The sequence below is a fragment of the Nicotiana tabacum genome, chromosome 20 (assembly GCF_000715075.1).
Source record: "Nicotiana tabacum cultivar K326 chromosome 20, ASM71507v2, whole genome shotgun sequence".
NCBI classification, from domain to species: domain Eukaryota; kingdom Viridiplantae; phylum Streptophyta; class Magnoliopsida; order Solanales; family Solanaceae; genus Nicotiana; species Nicotiana tabacum.
The window spans coordinates 52,205,020-52,224,192 of NC_134099.1; the positions used below are offsets into that span (position 1 = coordinate 52,205,020).

A 19,173-nucleotide genomic window follows, 5' to 3' on the forward strand; every position below is an offset into this window, starting at 1 on the left:
ACTCTCTGAACCGTTGCACTTGCTCGCAACTGCTATCCGCACAACAGTGTCCCCAGCAGGCACAATATCCCCAGCAATCACGATATTGCAATCCGCTATCAGTTAAGAAAACTCTATTGCCATTTGCCATTTTTACTTCCTGCATAGGGCTACCTTTTTGCCTTCCGAGAATAAGCTCTATCTCCATCTGCATTTTCTACATTGCATAAGGCTACCTTTCTGCCTTCTGAGACTAAGCTTTGTCTCCATCTGCATTTTCTTCATTGTATAAGGCTACCTTTCTGCCTTCCGAGGTTAAGCGCTGCCTCCATCTGCATCTTCTGCATTGCATAAGGCTACCTTTCTGCCTTCCGAGAATAAGCTCTGTCTCCATCTGCATCTTCTGCATTGCATAAGGCAACCTTTATGCCTTCGAGACTAAGCTTTGTCTCCATCTGCATTTTTTACATTGCATAAGGCTACCTTTCTGCCTTCCGAGGTTAAGCTCTACCTCCGTCTGCATCTCCTGCATTGCATAAGGCTACCTTTCTGCCTTCCGGGGTTAAGCTCTACCTCCATCTGCATGGCTGAAATACCGCCACCTTATTTCTCTTGCATGGCTAAATATCGCCACTCTATTTCTCTTGCATGACTGAAATACCGCCATCTTATTTCTCTTGCATGGCTGAAATACTGCCACCCTTTATTTACGTCTTGCATCGGCTGAAAGATCTCCACCTTCTGCATTTTCATGGGTTGAACGATCGCCAAATTGTCCAAAGGCGTCATTGTTCGGAGGCACCATTTTCATAGCCCGAGAATGCCATGCCATGGCCTGAAGACCCCATTTTATCTTTTGCATATCATTATTCAAAGGCATCATCCTCATAGCCCGAGAAAATCATTTCATAGCCTACGAATCCTTTATCATATGCTTCATGGCCTAGGACATCATGGTCCGAGGACGTCATCCTAACCGTCCAAAGACAGCATTCACGGTCCAATGGGAACTTGCATCACGTTTAAATTTATCCACAATATATATATATGCTGGTATTGTTCATTCGTACGTACACCGGCTAGCAATGGCCGTCTCAGCAGGAGCGATCCCGCTCCAGTTCCCGCAACCTATCAGACTTTGACCATCCTTTCTCAACCTTTACATCGCGTCCGCTTTTCGAAAATCTCCATCGGCATACTCCGCTGATGGATCCCGAACTACATATGGCCTGATTCATTTAATGCCAGGGATATGTAAGCAGCTCAGAAACTAGAGCTCTGTCAAAACTCTTCAAAATTATTTCATTCGGTCAAAATTGGCCATCATATCTTTACCCAACAACTCTTTCATTCTTCCCGGGTAAAGATGGGCAGCTATTGATACCCAATTTTTCCCTATATATTTTTATATACAAAATACTTTCAAAATAGCATGTACATACATATATAAGCATGCCCAAGAGTTTTGGTATTTTTTTTTCTAATTTTTAAGATTTTAAAATCAATTTATTATCTATTTTTAGCAGTACAAAATCCAATAATTATTCCCAAGATTATCATTTTGGTGAATAACTTATTGTATTCTCATATTTACACCAAAATATAATAAAGGTGATTTTTGTATATTTTTTACAAATTTATTTGGTATTTTTAAGCTAAATTGCATGTAATTGCAATTATAGCCTATTTTACGATTAGTAGCATTTTATAATTATAAAATTATTTCCAGTATTTTTAAATTAATATTTATATAGTATTTGTTAGCTCAATGTTTTAATTTACTTTTAAAATTATTATTACTATTTTTATAAAATAAAAAGGGGAAATAGGCTATTTAACACTTAGCCTATTTCTATTTTAATTACAGCCCTTTCACCTTTCAATTTTGGCCCTCAATTTGACCCAATTCCGCCCCCAAATTAAACCATCCCAATCCCCCAAATTACCCGACCCCTGACCCGATTTAAAAACCCACCCGGCTCCCTTTTTTCCAAGTCGTTGATCATTTTGATCAATGGCCATAAACTCCCCTTTCCTTTTTAATTCCCAAACCACCATTAACCTAATTCATTTCACCGAGATGCCTCCTTTGAACCCTCTTCATCTCTCAAACTCTCTCGAACCTCTCCGAAACCCTAATCGTTTCCCACCTTATCTCATCATGTTTCCACCGGAATCCATGGCGTCTACGGCCATGGATGGTCTGTACTCATCCTTTCCCACCATCAGACCTAAGATATTCAAGGTTTGAAGCTCGACTTCAATGACCTTCTTCAGATCCTTCGCAGATCTGTAGATCTATGGCTTCTCCGGCCATTATTCCGGCATGTTCAAGCAATATGAGTCTTTTCAACTCAGGATCTGACTTTCCTCAAGACCTTTCTCAGTTCTAGGATTTTCTCTACAACGCTAAGTTGTCTGAGGTTCTGTACCCACCTATTTTCTTAGATCTGTGATATGTGTGGGCTTTATTTGACATTTTAAAGGTTTTCCCAAAAATTCCTTTTTAAAATCGTTCAATTTCGATTTTAAGGTTTCTGAAAAATGTTTCTTCAAATATCTTTCTGATTCTTTCCGTTCTTTCTTTATGTGTGTTTATCTATGTTAGGCTCGTATGTTTTCTTTTCTACTACGCATGAGTTTGCTCTCTTGTTTCTTTTCTATTATGCGAGACTCTTCTATTTTGCTGTCACTCTTATGCTCTCATGTTAATCCGTGTTGTTAATCCTTATTCTTTGCTATATGTGTTTATGGTTGAGTTCTTTGATTTTATTCACATTACTGAGTTCTGTTTGTGTTCCTGCTAAGCATATTTCATCTGCTTTTGTTTAAAGCTCGTATCATCTCTTTCTTCTGAACTTGTATAAACTCCAAGTTTTCTCGAGCATGTTCTCATGACTTTGAATCAGTGTTCTTTCTATCGTGTGTGTTTGTCTCTCATAAGTCTTTGGAAAAGACTTCTGAGCCCCTCATAAGTGGCCTGCCTTCTCATCTCCATTGTCTGACTCAATTTGAAACCCTAGGATTTGGGGGTTTCTTTAGCAAGTGGTATTAGGGACCCTAGGCTTTCAGACTCACTATGAGTCTGTTACTGAACTCGAATCCCTTTTGTTTGTGGCTCTAAGACTTTCAATGTTAGACTCTTTTTCTGAGATCCCTTTAATAAGGCTGATGAATTGTCACTGATTTTTCTTCGATTGAACCTCTTTTACCTTTCTTGACTTGGTTCATTCAAATTAAACTTGTAATTTTGGTTTCATGGCTGTTTGATTGATTCCCTTACCATATTTGGCACAAACCGTATGCCATTGATTGTTTTCCTTAAATAACTTCTATGTACTTACCCCTTTTGTGCTACTTTGAAAAGGTTTTAATTAAAACTTCTTTCCTTAACTAATTTTTACCCATTGAAATTAGAATCCCTTAACCAAAGGGAGGTTGATTTCAATGATATTTCCTTGTCTTTCTTACTTGCTTTCTGCACTATAAAATGGACTGCCCTTCTGCAATTTTAAGACACCTTACACATTCAGTTCACACGACCTACACATTACCAGTCCTTAACTCCCATTCAATACTTGCATACTTGCAATATTGCTTTGAATTCAATACTCTTTCAACACTCTGCTTTTGCTTGAAATCTTTTGGAATTTCTTGGCTTGCAACTTGGCCTTTTCTAAGGCTACTATTTTACTTGTTTTCCCCTGAAACTGGTATATTCTGATTTAACATTTCTGCCTCACCCCTATGTGCATATTTACAGTCTTCTGCAATCCTGTTTACTTTACTGCTCATGTTCAATGATTTATGCTAAGTATGTTCTTTCCCTGCACCTGTTTCTATTGTGAATCCCTACCCCCTATTCCCTTCTATGTGTTTGAGTTAAGGCTCATGGCCTGGCAGTATTCAAATTGATGCTCAGGTCATAAACTGATCCACAATGGATCCTAACTCTTAAGATTTGGCTAACAAGCTGGTCGGGGGTGTGCCAGCATTCCCAATTGTTGAGCATGGCCACCAGTCTGCCATGGATTTACCCTAATTCCCCTATTCACTTACACTTATTCTTAGACTCTTAAGTTCTGCCCCCCTCTTATGAGCCTTGCTTTGGGACCTTGAGTTCCCTCTGAACTTGGACATCTGAGGGTTGGCCCTTCCACACTGCACTATGATCTTAATTTTGCAATGTGTTTGGGGTGTATGAACTGCCTGGGGCCCTTTGAGACTCTTGGGAACTTTGACACATCCCAAACATGAGAAAGGCTTTTGGAAATCTGATCCTGGAAGTTTGTTTATCTCATATTGTTGGACTTTGAGTCTGAATTAGGCTGTTTGGTTGTAGCTAGAATTTCAGATGTAATTTTACTTTTTTTTCTGATTCATTCATGTCTGTAATAATTTGTAATAACTATTGGGGTTGGCTAGTGAAAAGGGATGGCGGTGAATGTATGCAAAGGGTAGAAAACTTGCCTATAGGATTTTTTTTGATTTCTGCATTCTCATCTTAGAAACCATGCCTATAAGTTTTTCTGATTTCTGCATTCTCATCTTAGAAACCATGCCTATAAGTTTTACTGATGTAATTTTACTTTTTTTTCTGATTCATTCGGGTCTGTAATAATTTGTAATAACTATTGGGGTTGGCTAGTGAAAAGGGATGGGGATGAATGTATGCAAAGGGTAGAAAACTTGCCTATAGGATTTTCTTTTGATTTTTGCATTCTCATCTTAGAAACCATGCCTATTAGTTTTTCTGCACTTCTACATTCTCATCTTAGAAATCATGCCTATATGTTTTTTCTGCACTTCTGCATTATCATCTTAGATACCATGCCTATAGGACGCTTGCATCTATGTAATTGTTTAAAACCAATAACGCTTAGATAACTTGCCTATATGAGTAATCAATTGAATCAGCTTCGTCTATTTCGTCTATGAGTCTAAAATCAGTCATAAGTTCGTTTAAAATCTACAGATCTTTTGTTTATAGAACCAGTAATCCTCTCTTTAAAATCATTATGCTCAGTTAGATATCATGCCTATAGGTCTCACTTAGGCAAACCATTAGGTCATTAATTAACTGTGTCAGTTTTGATAACTACAACCAGACAAGGCTAATTCGGACTCCTCATCTGAGAAATATGTGATAAATCAGCCTGTCCTAACGCTTTTAAATTTAATTCAGACTATAACCAGTATTTGAAGTCATGCTAAATAATTTTCTCCTTTAAGTGAGGAGGCCTGTTTGAGCCCTTAAATTGCTATTTGTTTCCCCCTACCTGCTTATGTGTTTTGTTTATCGCATTAGAATTTTGTCCTTTTAAAACTCTGAAAATCCCCAACCTCCTTCCCTTTAGGACTAGTAGTCCCAAAGCCTCTGGGACTGATAGGATCGGGATGGGTAATAGCATACAATAAGTAACGACACTATTCCGCATTTAATACCTTAACGGGGTGGGAAGGGGTAGATATGAACATGATGACCGGTGCGCTAATACCACGTGCGACCCCTCTTCTAAGGAGTGATTGTCGGGTATTGCATTGATGTGATCCATATTGTTTGTAAACCTAGGACCCCTTCCCCTTTACTTGTTATCCCTTTTTTTAACTGTCCAGGCTATTTGCTTAAGATTTCTATTTTCTTTATCTTTCTTCAAACTTTCAATTCACTTGCAACATTATGTGTAAATCCCCTTCTACTTGAGACCTTTATTTGCTTACCTGTTAGTTAAAGTCACAATTATAACATGGTCGGGAACCACACTAGTGGATCTTGGGGGGTGCCTAACACCATCCCCTCGAGATAATTTCTAGCCCTTACCCAAACTCTGGTTTTCCAACTCGAACTCTTCTTTAGTGTCCTAATGCACTTTAATCATTAGGTGGCGACTCTTCAACTCAAAAAACCCAATTCCCAAGAGGGAACGAGTTGTCCTCCCAAATGTCATGAACCCGATTTCGCCTTTAGAAAAAGGGGGCACGACAGTTATAATATCACAATAGAGATAAAATCACTTACCAATAGCTTTGTATGAAAAATCCCCTCCTAAAATCACCTCCCACCGAGTCTAGGGCTCAAAATATGATAAAATGAGACAAAGTCCCCAAATTCCAAATATATGCCCAATCGCAGATGTCGCATTTGTGACCTTGGGTTCGCAAATGCGACTATATCACGACCCCAGTTCGCCCTCCGTGAACTATTGTGACAGCACCTAGTCTCTATGACTAGGTAAGACTAACAGATGCAAAAAGGAAACAATTTGCGGAAAGAAAATAATTTAAAACCGAAATAACAAATGAAGCAGTGTTTAAGATATTGCCCGGCATATAATAGTACAATCTAAACCTAAAACTCCCAAAATTCGGAACCCTATGAATCACAAGCTAAGAGTTTACATAAAAAGCTCTAACTCCAGAAATATCTATCAACAAGGAAAATACAAAAGGGCTATACTAGTACTGAGAATAGAAAGGGACTTTTCAGTCTGGGGTCGCAGCAGATATACCTCGAAGTCTCTATGAAAGCGTCTCGCCTCAAAGATGATAGGACTGAGTCAAAGTACCTGAATCTGCACATGAAAAATATGCGCAGAAAGGGAATGAGTAATTGATAGGTTTTCAATATCTTTGTCATGTGTTTTGATGATCTAACAAACTTAATGTAAAGAACCAGATAGGGAACCTGACTCACTTGGATTACACTGCATATAACGGATTCCAACCAAATGTGAACTTGCTACAGCTTTAGGAGGTAGGAAAGCTTCAGAATGTAGGAACCCAAACAAGGACCTGATACTCTTGTAGGTTCCTCACGGCAGTACAAAGTCAATTGGACACAGCTAGAAACAAAGATTCTACCACACTATACTATTTCCAGCACCCACTCATTCTCTGACTAACTAAAGTGCTCACATCACTTCAAGTGATGTGAGCAAGGTGTACCTATAATAAGTTTATACAAAACATCATTCAAGTTACTCAAGTCAAGACAATCTGGGTAGTGTGCTCAAGAACCAGATCAGGAACCTGATCTCTTGTTGCTCCCCTAATAGAAGTACAAGTCAACTATACAGCTGGAACACAACTGCAGAAAGTGAATGTCCACAACTGTACAAAGAGGAACACAATAGGGACCTGGTCTCTTAGGGTTCTCTGACAGAAGTACAAGTCAACTATACAGCTAGAATACAACTGAGTAACTGTCCCCAATTGTACAAAGAGGAACACAACAGGGACTTGGTCCCTTAGGGTTCTCTGACAGAAGTACAAGTCAACTACAGCTGGAAAGCAATTGCAGAAAGTGACTGCCTGCAACAGTGCAACAGACAGTGCAGCAGTCACTTCCCATTGAGATTGGACATCAATAAGGATGTCTTGTGTAGTATAAACCTTATGCAAGGCATAAGATTCAGGTTCAACACTTGCAAATACAAAAAACGAAAATTCTCTTAAGTGCTTAAGAACCTCTCTCAAGAACAAAGCTGTTGCAACCTCAAGGACCTGATCCAAGATTGATGATATATTAAGTCTTTAGGGTTGTTGAGTCTTTGTTATGTGTTCTTAATTGTAACTCATATTCGGCTTTCTTAGAAGCGTAGTCTTAGGAACAAACCAAAATCTGTAAACTCCCTGAGTTTATGTTGTGGCTAGGATTAGTCATAAGCAAAAGCCTTTGTAGCCGTAATGTGATAAAGTGGCTTGTGGTGGAAACATCACAAGTTAGTCAAAGCCTTTGTAACCGTAGTGTGACAAAGTGGCTTGTGGTGGAAATACCACAAGTTAGTCAAATTCTTTGTAACTAGGATAGTTATAGAGTGGCTTGTGATAAGAGCATCACAAGTTAGTTGAAGTCTTTGCAATAGAGTTATTATAAAGTGTCTTGTAATAGGGAGATTGCAAGTTAGTGAAGTTAAAAGCCTATAGGTGTAGGTCGTGGTTTTTTGATCCGCTTGTGTGAGATTTTTCCACGTAAAAATCCTCTGCCTTATTTACATTCAGCTTTACCAGCATTCACAATAGAACACGATAAAGGACTAGGTACTCTACTATTTAGTGGATTCACACAAACTTAGCACTGTACCAAACTGATATAGGACCAGATCGCTATATAATTTGGTTCATCGGTATTTTCAAAGGAAACAGATAGAGAACCCGGTTCTCTATACAGTCTGGTGGACGCACAAAAACTAACAAGTGGTATCAGAGCAAGTTCTTCCTATTAGGCTAACACCTAGGAAGGATCTTCATGGCTGCTCCACCAACTTTTGAAAGGAGAGAACCAAAGAAGGAAAAGTACCTGGTACTTAAAGCTGATAACAATAACTCAAGTGAGGAAGACAGTGACATGGTTTACCTAACCAAAAGATTTCAGAAGCTGGTCGGAAGAAATGGAGAAATGCTAAAAAGGGGCAGCTCCAGCAAACCAAAAAACTATGATCTTTGTCCTAAGTGTGTAAAGCCTGGACACTTCATCAATGATTGTCCTCTCTTGAAGCAAGAGTTCTCTAAGAATATGTCTGAAAAAACAGCTAAGAGGAACCTGATGCCCTTCAAGGACTTCAAGAAAAAGAGACATACTTGCAACGTGGTGAAACATGCTCTTGCATTTGGTGAGTCTGAAGATGAAACTGATGTTGGTGATAGATCCATGATGGTAAGTGAAGGCGAGGAAAATGAATATGACTCAACCTTTGTGTTGATGGCACAACCAGATGATGATGAAGACGATGACAACAAAGAGGTAAATTTCAGGGATGTTCAGAGAAATCTGAAATCCTATTCTCCAAGAAAGCTCATGTCTTTAGCTAATGTATTAATCAATGTCTTTCATAGTTTTGTGGAGGATAGGGATTCTTTGACCTTAGAGTTAGCAGAATCTGAACAAACTAGAGATGACTTAGTGGCTGTAGTTACTGACCATAAGAAAACCATTGAAATTTTCAGTAAAGAAAAGAATGATCTTTTGGCAGAAATTACAGACCTAAGGGAAACAATAGTGAAACCTTGGACTAAGTTAAAACCTAGAAAATCTGGAAAAGGAAAGGAGATACCCAGTGAGGAACACATTAGGCTAGAAAAGGAGTTGAAAGCTGCTAGAACTAGGATATGTGGTGAACTCGAGAAAAATAGGCAGCTTCAAGCTGAATTGAAGAGAGTAAAAAGGGATATTGAGAAATCTCTCAAGTGAACTTGGTCCTCAGATGTTGTCACTTCCATGTACTTTAACAATAGTGGAAACAGGCAGGGAATCGGGTTCCAAAAGGAGAAAACTCCTTACAACCCTCATAGCAAGTACGTCACAGTTCCTAATAAATGGCTATGTACTCACTGTGGGAACAATAGGCACATCAAAGAAAATTGCCAGGCCAGGGCTCAATCTGTTCAGAAAAACAAAGTGTTTGCTGACAAAGTGACTACTAACAGGGGACCAGGTACCGCTCGCAAGAAACTAATGTTGCCTGCATGGACTAGAAAAGCCCTTATTCATCCCTTTTATCATAACAACTGACCTAAACTAGTTTGAGTTCCTAAATCTAACCCATAATTTAGATGTGCAGAGAATAGTGGGAGGAAGTGGACTGCAATGAATCATGGACAGTAGATGCTCAAAGCACATAACTAGAAATACTATGGATTTTCTCTCACTGAAAGCCCTGCAAGGAAGGGATGTACCCTTTAGAAAATGGAAAGAAGGGGTACATTCTAGGTATGGGGAAGAAAACAAGGTAGAAGTTCGTGTCTAAGCTAGTGATATGAGCTGCTTGAATGCAGTTGACAATGATTCGAAGACATGGCATAAAGGATTGGGGGATACAAGTTTCTCATTTCTGGATATATTGATGAAGAAGGACCTGGTCCATGGTCTGTCAAATTTAAAGTTCAATGAACATGGAGCATGCAAATTCCTATAGGAATACTAAGCAGGAGTGAAAAGAGGTGCATGATCAGACCTCTCCTGAATAAAAACCCCTATGAGTAGCTCAATGGAAGAAAACCAAAGATAACTCATCCGAGAACCCTTGGATGAAAATGTTATATTCTCAACAACGGGAAGAACCAGCGTGGGAAGTTTGATGCAAAAAGCGATGAAGGAATCCTTCTAGGATACTCCTCTCAAAGCAAAGCGCACAAAGTCTATAACTAAATGGCACACTATGTGGAAGGAAGTGTTCATGTGCTATTCAACGAGACATCCTCCTCTAAAAAGGAGGAAACAGTGATGATTAAGATAATGAACCACTTTTGGTCTCTGGGAAATATCTGGAGTTTCAAATAGGAAGGTTGATTTGATGAGTAAGATGAAGGAGATAGGTGAGAGACAATGCAACATCCTCTTCTACTTCTCAAGAGGAACCTGGTACTTCTATTACTACCCCTGAAGTAGAAGAAAGAGTTGGAGATGCAGTGCAAGTCACTCCCCAAGTAACTGAACAAGGAGTGCAGGGAAATCCATTTAACTTACCCAGTTTCTCTACCAATCAAACTTCAGTCCCAAAATGGAAACACAAAAGCTCCCATTCACTTGATATTATAATCACCCCATTGATTTTGGAGTTCATACAAGATCAAAAACCAGAAATTCCCTAGCCTTCTCAGCATTTCTATCCCAAAAAGAACCCAAAAATATCAAGGAAGCCTTGTAGGATGTAGACTGGATTACTGAAATGCAAGAGGAACTGCATCAACTTGAAAGAAACAAGGTATGGCACCTGGTACCTAGACCCTCAGACAGAACCATCATAAGGACCAGGTGGGTATTCAGGAATGAGCTAGATGAACATGGAAATGCTATAAGGAATAAAGCAAGGCTTGTTGTCCAAGGATTCAATCAAGAGAAAGGGATCGATTATGATGAGATTTTTGGCCCAGTAGCTCGCATGGAAGCTATTAGGATCCACATTGCCTTTGCTTCACACATGGAATTCACCTTATTCCTAATGGATGTGAAGAGTGCCTTCCTGAATGGTTTTCTCAAAGAAGAAGTCTATATCAAGCTACCTCCAGGCTTTTGAACGTCATGTACATCCTGAACACATGTATTCAAAATTGGATAAGGCACTGTACGGATTGAAGCAGGCCCCTAGAGCCTGGTATGAGAGATTATCCAAGTTTCTCTTGGAAAAATGGCTTCACAAGAGGAAAGATTGACAATACATTGTCTTTGAAGAAACCGGGAAGGAACCTGCTCATTGATCAGATTTATGTGGATGACATCATATTTGGAGCTACAGCTAACTCATTATGTGAAGAATTTGCTAAACTCATGGGAAGTGAGTTTGAAATGAGTACGATGGGGGAACTGAATGTCTTCCTGGGTCTTAAAGTGAAGCATTCCATAAAGGGAACGTGTATCAGTCAGAAATGCATCAAAGAACTCTTGAAAAGGTTTGACATGGAAGCATGGGAATCATTGGATCTCTACTCTACCTTACTGCCAGCAGGCCAGACATTGTATTTGGTGTGAGATTATGTGCAAGGTTCCAATCAAATTCTAAGGAATCTCATCTGAAGGCTGCTAAGAGAATTCTTAGATATTTTAAGGGCACACAGAACCTGGTTCTGTACTATCCTTTAGGTGACAATTTCAACCTTATTGGTTATGTTGATGTTGATTATGCAGGCTATCTGGTGGATAGGAAAAGCACATCTAGAATGTCTCATTTCCTTGGATCATGTTTTATCTCACGGGGTACAAGGAAACAAAACTCAGTAGCTCTCTCAACAGCTGAAGCAGAATATGTTGCAGCTGCCATATGATGTGCTCATTCACTGTGGATCAAGAGACAATGTGGAAAAGAGTCTTATTTGTATAAGATTTTGTTTCACAAGAGTATCAAATTGCAGATATCTTTACCAAAGCTCTGAGCAGGGAACACTTTGAGAAACAAAATGGCACTAGGATTACTTAAACCTAATTGAGAACCTAGTTCTGCTGATATGACTATGATAGTCACACTAAGGTAAAATTGGCTAAAGTATTTTCTGACTAGGCCTAACTCACATATATACCGTTGCAGGTAAACACGCATGATGATCATAGAAGCTAAAGGTACAGTGTTGAACTACGGAGGAGAGCTACAAAAACCCTTTTACAAAAATAGGTCAGGAACCTGGTTCATGCATCATAGGTTATTAGTAATGTGTTTTTCGCATGCTTGTTCAAAGAAAAAGGATGGCAAAATTAATTCAACTGCCGCATCATCTGACTTTTCAGACCAGCAGTTCTAAACCATTGTCTCCCTCTACATCACTTTAATTTTTCCTTCAGAATTCTATACCACTTCTCTCACCATGGCCAATGAATAATCATCATTTTCTCTTGCCATCAACACGACTCCTACATCTACTCCTCCATCAACACCATCACCAGAAACCCACTTCTTCACTATCCCTATTACAACTGTACCCATACCGGTTTCCTCCTTATTTCCAGTCACCTCTACTCATCTATCAAACCCTGTCTCACTTCCATGTGTTGCAAACCCTACTTCTCTCTGTTCCTGAATCTCAGAGGGAAGAAACTCCATTCTTAGGGGATGAAAGGACTCTAGTGCTTTTTGAGTTTCCGGTTCATGACACTATCATAGAAGAACCGGTTGAAGAACTTGATTCTCTTTTAGCTGAAACAAACCAGGTGGTTGTAAAAAAAGAGGATTTTGAGTCTGCCTTGCAGAAGAGTAAGCAGAGTATTAAGAAAAAAGAAGAAGAGGTTGATGAAATAGGGGGAAGCTGTGGCTGATAAACACATTCCAGTGGTTGAGATTGATAAAGATGTTATGGAGGAACCTAGTTCCTTAGTGAAAAGATCTATAAAAGGTTGTGGCTGAGAAAGATTTGTTTGAGGGTGACATTGTGGCTGTTGCAAGCAGGAATGAGAAGCTTATTGAAATATCTAGAAAACAAAAGTGGGAAACTGTGGGAGGACCTGGTTCAATAAAGACCATTCTAAGTGACAGTGGCCTTGGGCAGAAGAGTTAACTCAGAAAAAGTCTTGTGGGGTCGCACGCTTTCCTGACAATCTAGGAGATGGCAGGTATGAGACAAGTTCTGGACTTAGGCAACTAGTGGAGAACCAGCGGGGGAAACTGCTTGACTAACAGTTGTCTGCAACTACCCCGCATGGACCTAGCTCTCAAAACCGTTGTTGTCTCTTCTTCCAAGCCTTCCTCTTCTAGTGCCCCCTAGGATCCTCTCCGTGGCCAATTATCTTTTGCTCTGATGAGTTTGTGGCTGTTGTTTTTCTTTTTTGTTTGTCTTTTTGATGGCATGTTGGATCTCACCATTGCTGCTCCTGTTGAAACAACCAAATTTCTTCTCAATAAAACAGCTCTTCTTTTGCTTGTACAATGCTTGTTTTCCCTTTTGCTTCTCTTTTCTATCATGATTGAGTGCACATATGTGGCATGAGTTAGCTTTGTTGGACTTCTTTATGCCTTTTTGTCTGACTGTGTGTGCACGGTGAAATTGGAGGACCAATTTCTCATTGACAAATCGCTTCAGTAGGCCGCCTCCGAGGCTCAGGACCTCGAGCCAATTACTTCCCTCAAGATCTGTCGATACCCAGTCGAGGATAGTATCGGCCTAAACCCCGACGAACACGGGAAGCCTTCGAAGAGTGTATCTGTAGTCGGTTAAGTCTACCTGGGCAGCCTAACATTAGCCTACATATACGTCATGAAGCTAGTTATCTTTCACATCCTATTTCCTTTATCACTTAACGAATTTTGTACTAAGTTTGGACCCCCCCCCCCCCATTATAAAAGGAGAGTCGTTAACACTCTATAAGGAAGGGCTCCAACTATTCCACATAAGATCAATAATGCCTTTCTCTCTCTCTCTTTTCTCTTTAACTCATCTGCTCGAGGCTACTTTCTCCGTTTCTTTCTTTCATATTTGTTCTTCATTTATTGCTTGGTATTGGCCGTAAAGAGCCTTCTTTAATTATATTCTAATTGTTATCCCTTCCCCGGTTACCCCCGATAGCTCGAGCTCGAGCCGGATATCGGCACCAAGGCCCTTCATCGATCATTCCAAGGCCCGGGCAGCAAGCCCCTGGGTTTGATTACTGCCCCGTTTTAGCTTGTATCCCATCGTTAAACTTCACATTCTTAGCATCAACTGCTCTAACAACTAGCATAAAAATAGACCACGTATTTTTAGAGTCCCATTTACAAATTTAATTATCGTTACCATTTTCACGGTAAACAGTTTGGCACCCACCGTGGGGCTAAAAATAATAGTGATTATTTTCTTGCTAGTTTCATTACACAAACACAAGTTATCTTTCACGTTTTTCTTGTTCAAGATATTTGATTTCAGGTCAAAAATGTCTAGCTCGGTAAACAGAGTTGAGAACGACAACCTCGAAAACCACGAGGAAAATGACGTGGTTGTTCCGGCAATCGACGCCACCATAGAATCCCGATAACGCGCCTGGACTGATTCTAGCGGATGCGTATTCACAGGACGCACAATAGGTCAACAAAACCTCGCACACCGACAGGATCATACGATATGGCGACCGACAGGAAGCCCAAAAAACCCTAGCCCGGGAAGAACAAGAAGTTAGTCTTCATGTTATTTATGAAATATTGCGGGCACAATAGTTGGCCATCGCTCAGTTACAAAGCCATCTGAAGACTCCCAGCACAGCTGCGCCGGAAGATGCTCCCCCCACCGAACAAGTACCCGAGAAATCGAGCAACAACGGATTGGTAGCCGATCCCGCCAGTGAAAATGCTGGAGGATCTCACCAAAAGGATCGAGTCAGGCAAGAAAATGATAACGGCCAATTATAAGAAGGTCGAAACCTACAACTCTAGGGTCGACCAGATCCCGGGAGCGTCTCTGGTCCTCAAGGGTGTAGATTCGAAGAAGTTCATACAAAAGTTGTTCCTTGAGGAAGCGGCCCCGAAGCCCATTCCAAAGAAGTTCAAAATGTCGGAACTCCCTAAGTACAATGGGACTACCAACCCTAATGATCACGTCATTTCCTACACTTGTGCAGTAAAAGGCAACGATATAAAGAGTGACAAGATCGAGTCTGTATTACTGAAAAAATTCGGGGAAACATTCTCGTAGGGGGGCCATGAGGTGGTATCACAACTTGGCTCCTAATTCCATAGATTCATTCGCCATGCTAGCAGACTCCTTCATAAAGGCACATGCCGGAGCCATCAAGGTAGCGACAAGGAAGTCTGACGTTTTCAAAATCAAGAAAAGAGAGAACGAGATGCTGCGGGAATTCGTGTCACGCTTTCAGATGGAACCGATGGAGCTACCACCAGTCTCCCACGACTGGGCAGTACAGGCCTTCACCCAAGTCCTGAACGAACAAAGCTCGGTGGCTTTGAAACAGCTAAAATAGAACTTGATCGAGTATCCAGCCATGACCTGGTCGGACGTCCACAACCGGTACCAGTCGAAGATCGGGGCCGAGGATGACCAGTTGGGAGTCCCTTCGGGCTTAGTACACCTAAGCAGGCTCTTTGCAAAGGAGCCAAAACCAAACAAAGAAAGGTATAAGCTATACCTTGAGGATAGGAGGAACGCCCCGAGGCGCAACCTACCTCACAATTATCGAAGAATGGATCGAGGACAGGACCCTCGAGGACCCATCAACATAACCAGGTTCGATCGAAATGTAGTGCCAATGGGTGCGCCCCACCTGTCAGAGTACAACTTCAACGTCGATGTGTCAAACATCGTGTTCGCCATCAGTAAGATCAGAGACGCCAAGTGGCCCAAACCTATATAGTCAGATCCTTTGCAAAGGAATTATAGCTTAATATGCGAGTTTCACAACACGCACGGCCACAGAACCGAGGATTGTCATCAGCTATGGGAAGAGGTAGCTCGGCTGCTTAACAAAGGACATCTTCGGGAATTCCTCAGTGATCGAGCCAAAAATCAGTTCCGAGAAAGGGAGGCAACCAAGAAGAATGAGGCAAACGAGCCGCAACATGTCATCCACATGATCATGGGGGGCGTCGATGCCTCGTAGGAACCCGTAATGAGAAGAACAAAAATATCCATCACCAGAGAAAAGCAGACTCAGGGATATATCCCTGAAGACGCCCTCACATTCAGCGAAGAGGACATCGAGACCTTATCTCAACCCCACAACGACGCATTAGTAATCTCTTTCTTTGTAAATTCTTTTCAAATAAAACGTGTACTCGTGGATCCAGGTAGCTCGGCCAATATTGTCAAGTCGAGGGTGATAGAGCAGCTTAGATTGCTCAACCAAATCATGCCGCCACTCGTGTCCTCAACGGATTCAACATGGCAAGCGAAACAACGAAAGCAGAAATCATCCTCCCGGTTACTGTGGCCGGCACGACCCAAGACACCAAATTCCATGTCATCGAAGGAGACATGAGGTATAACGCCTTATTCGGGCGACCGTGGATACACTGCATGAGAGCAGTGTCATCCACCCTTCACCAGATGATAAAATTTCCAACAAAGGATGGAATTAAAACCATCTACAAGGAACAGCACGCGGCGAGTGAAATGTTCGCAATACACGATGTGGTACCAACTTTCGTGCCTCTACCCCGAATAAACCAAAGGGAAAATCAGGCCTCACCCTCGATCAAACTTGACAAAACGAAGTAAAGAACCATATTGTGTCTTCGCCTCAGGCAATTAAAACAAATTAGCCCTTACGATTGTAACAAATCAATCCCGAGGCATCACCAGCATATGTCACTTCGAGGTATGACCATCTCCCTTTTTGTTTTGAATTTAGGACTAACCCTTATGCAGGTACTCGACCGGAGCAGTCATAATGCTAACACTGCCCGAAGACCTTAAGGATCTAAAAATGCACCCGTTGCACTCTTTTCCTTTGACCGAGTTTTTGTCCTAAACGAAGGGTTTTATCGGCAAGGTTTTTAATGAGGCAACGTCTGCGAGCTGCCTAAGAAAAACTCCGCAAATGCTCAAAAATTCTTTTGCAGAAAACTTCGAACGATGAGGGGCATTCCCCCAGAAAACTACCCGCTCGGGAAGGTCTTGAAACTCCAAATGGGGTTTCTATAGAAAAGTAATGTACCGGGCCAAATGATCGAACGAACCATGTCCATGTAGACAGGTTCCCATCGGCAAATGCGAGTACTATTGTACCGAGCAATCAAAGAATACCTTTTGTCAAATACACTTTCACAAAGTAAGATAGCAATTCCTTCATCGAAAATGTCCCGAATACCCGGGGACTGACGCTAGCAATTCAACACTCGGACGGCCTCCGGGTCGAAGCTCCGAAATCATAAAACCTTCAGGTAAGGCAACGCAAAAATTGCCAAGCGTCTCCAACATCAAAGGTACCTTGAGTACTAGGAGACTGTCGCCACGCACTTAAAAACCCGAGGCTGTAAGACCTCGAGCGAGCAAACTCGGTCTAGCAAAGGTCTATTCAACACAACAACACACATTTACGTCAAGCAATCAAAGAGTATTTTTCACCAAAAGCATCTCGTACTCTAAAAGAAAGTTCAGCATGCTCACGGCAGAGATCCTTCCACCAAGTACGCCCGTAATACTCGGAGACTTAGCATAAACAATTTGGCACCCGCACGACCTCAAGGTCGGAACTCCGGACTCATAAGGTTACAACAAGGCAATTTCAAGCTCACAAGTAATGGCCTTCGAGCCTAATCAAACTCGATGACTCGGAAATTGCCATCAATCACCATATACTGGAAACCCGAGGCCGTAAGACCCCAAGCGAGCAAACTTGGTCTAGCCAGATCTATTTTACATAGCAACAAAAACTGTAAGACCTCAACAGACATGACAAACTGTAAGACCTCAACAGGTATGACAAACTGTAAGACCTCAACAGACATGACAAACTGTAAGACCTCAACAGGCATGACAAACTGTAAGACCTCAATAGGCATGACAAACTATAAGACCTCAACAGGCATAAAAACCTGTAAGACCTCAACAGGCATGAAAATTTTGTAAGACCTTACTATAGGCATAAAATTTAATCCCGAAGTTTAGGCTATATATCGCATTTGTAAGACTCCTGAAAGGGCATACCCTCGATATAGATGCCTAAACTATCAATCGGGATCAAAAATGGCTTCGACCAAACGCATACGACTACGGTCAAAACGACTGCACCAGCCAAATTAACGCGACTTGGGGACGCCCGACTGTCGCTAACAAAATCGCAGGCCATTACTTCAAATCTACTTCGAAAAGAATTGGTTAAAACAGGTTGCCCTCAATAGGCAAACGAGTTTCAACCATATCAGCTCTAAATCACAAGGCTTCGAGCTACTCAGCCTACGAGCTAAACCTTCCGAGGTGCTCGAACATCGCTGCTAATGACTTGAAATCGAGGTTCTTCCCGAACCGACGATGGGCCAGGCAAAATTATCTCAAAAAGACCTTAACAAGAGGAAAACAAAGCCTACAATATGCCCACGGGCAAAAGCGTAAGAGATATTGTCGCTAGCCAAATGAGCCTCCGGGCCGCACACTAAAAGGTCTCAACGACCCAAAGCGTAAGAGCCATTGCTTCCAGCTAAAGAAACTTGAAAACTTGAGGATTAAAATGAGCTCGAGTCGTAACCCGATTCGGAGACTGGATCCAAAATAGTTAACTATACATGCCTAAGGGCACAGTGTAAGAGCCACCGTTACCAGCTTCACGAGCCTCAGGGCCGCATATTTAAAATGTCGCTTCGACCCAAGGCATATGAAAGCCATTTTCATCCACCCATGCAGGCACAAAAAATTTGAAGGTCAGGTAAGCTCGAGTCAAAGCTTGGCTCGGAGACTAAACCCAAAATAGTCGGGCAAAGTACAAAAGCTCTAACGCCTACTCGTGCTAAAAATCGCACTTGATCGAGCATGAAAGAGCCTCCGAACCTATCTAATAAGATCCGAATCCATAGGGCTCCCGCCAAATGCCGAAACCAGCCCGTCTGGTCAAAAGCAATGCAGAAAAAGATACAAAGGAGATAAAACTTCAAGTTTCTTTTATTCACATACACAAAAGGTGCATTCCCTATCTGCAAACATGCTCTGCAAATTTCAAATACAAAATGGCAAAATGGAGAAAATTTACGCTCCGCTCCAGAAGGCTACAGCCTACTGGTCCCAGCTTCGCTCTCCGTGACGTCAGTAAGAAATAACCGAGCATCACTCTCGTCTGCCATCGCTCGAGCCGAC

The 19,173-nt window shown here is 41.4% G+C and overlaps 1 protein-coding gene across 1 annotated transcript; it reads left to right on the forward strand.

Moving 5' to 3' along the window:
- The first annotated feature begins 10,646 nt into the window (after positions 1–10,646).
- On the forward strand, positions 10,647–10,994 carry LOC142174376 (putative mitochondrial protein AtMg00820). The gene has a single exon (XM_075240161.1). It carries the CDS (start codon positions 10,647–10,649, stop codon positions 10,992–10,994), a length of 348 nt encoding a protein of 115 aa, XP_075096262.1.
- The last annotated feature ends 8,179 nt before the right edge of the window (positions 10,995–19,173 follow it).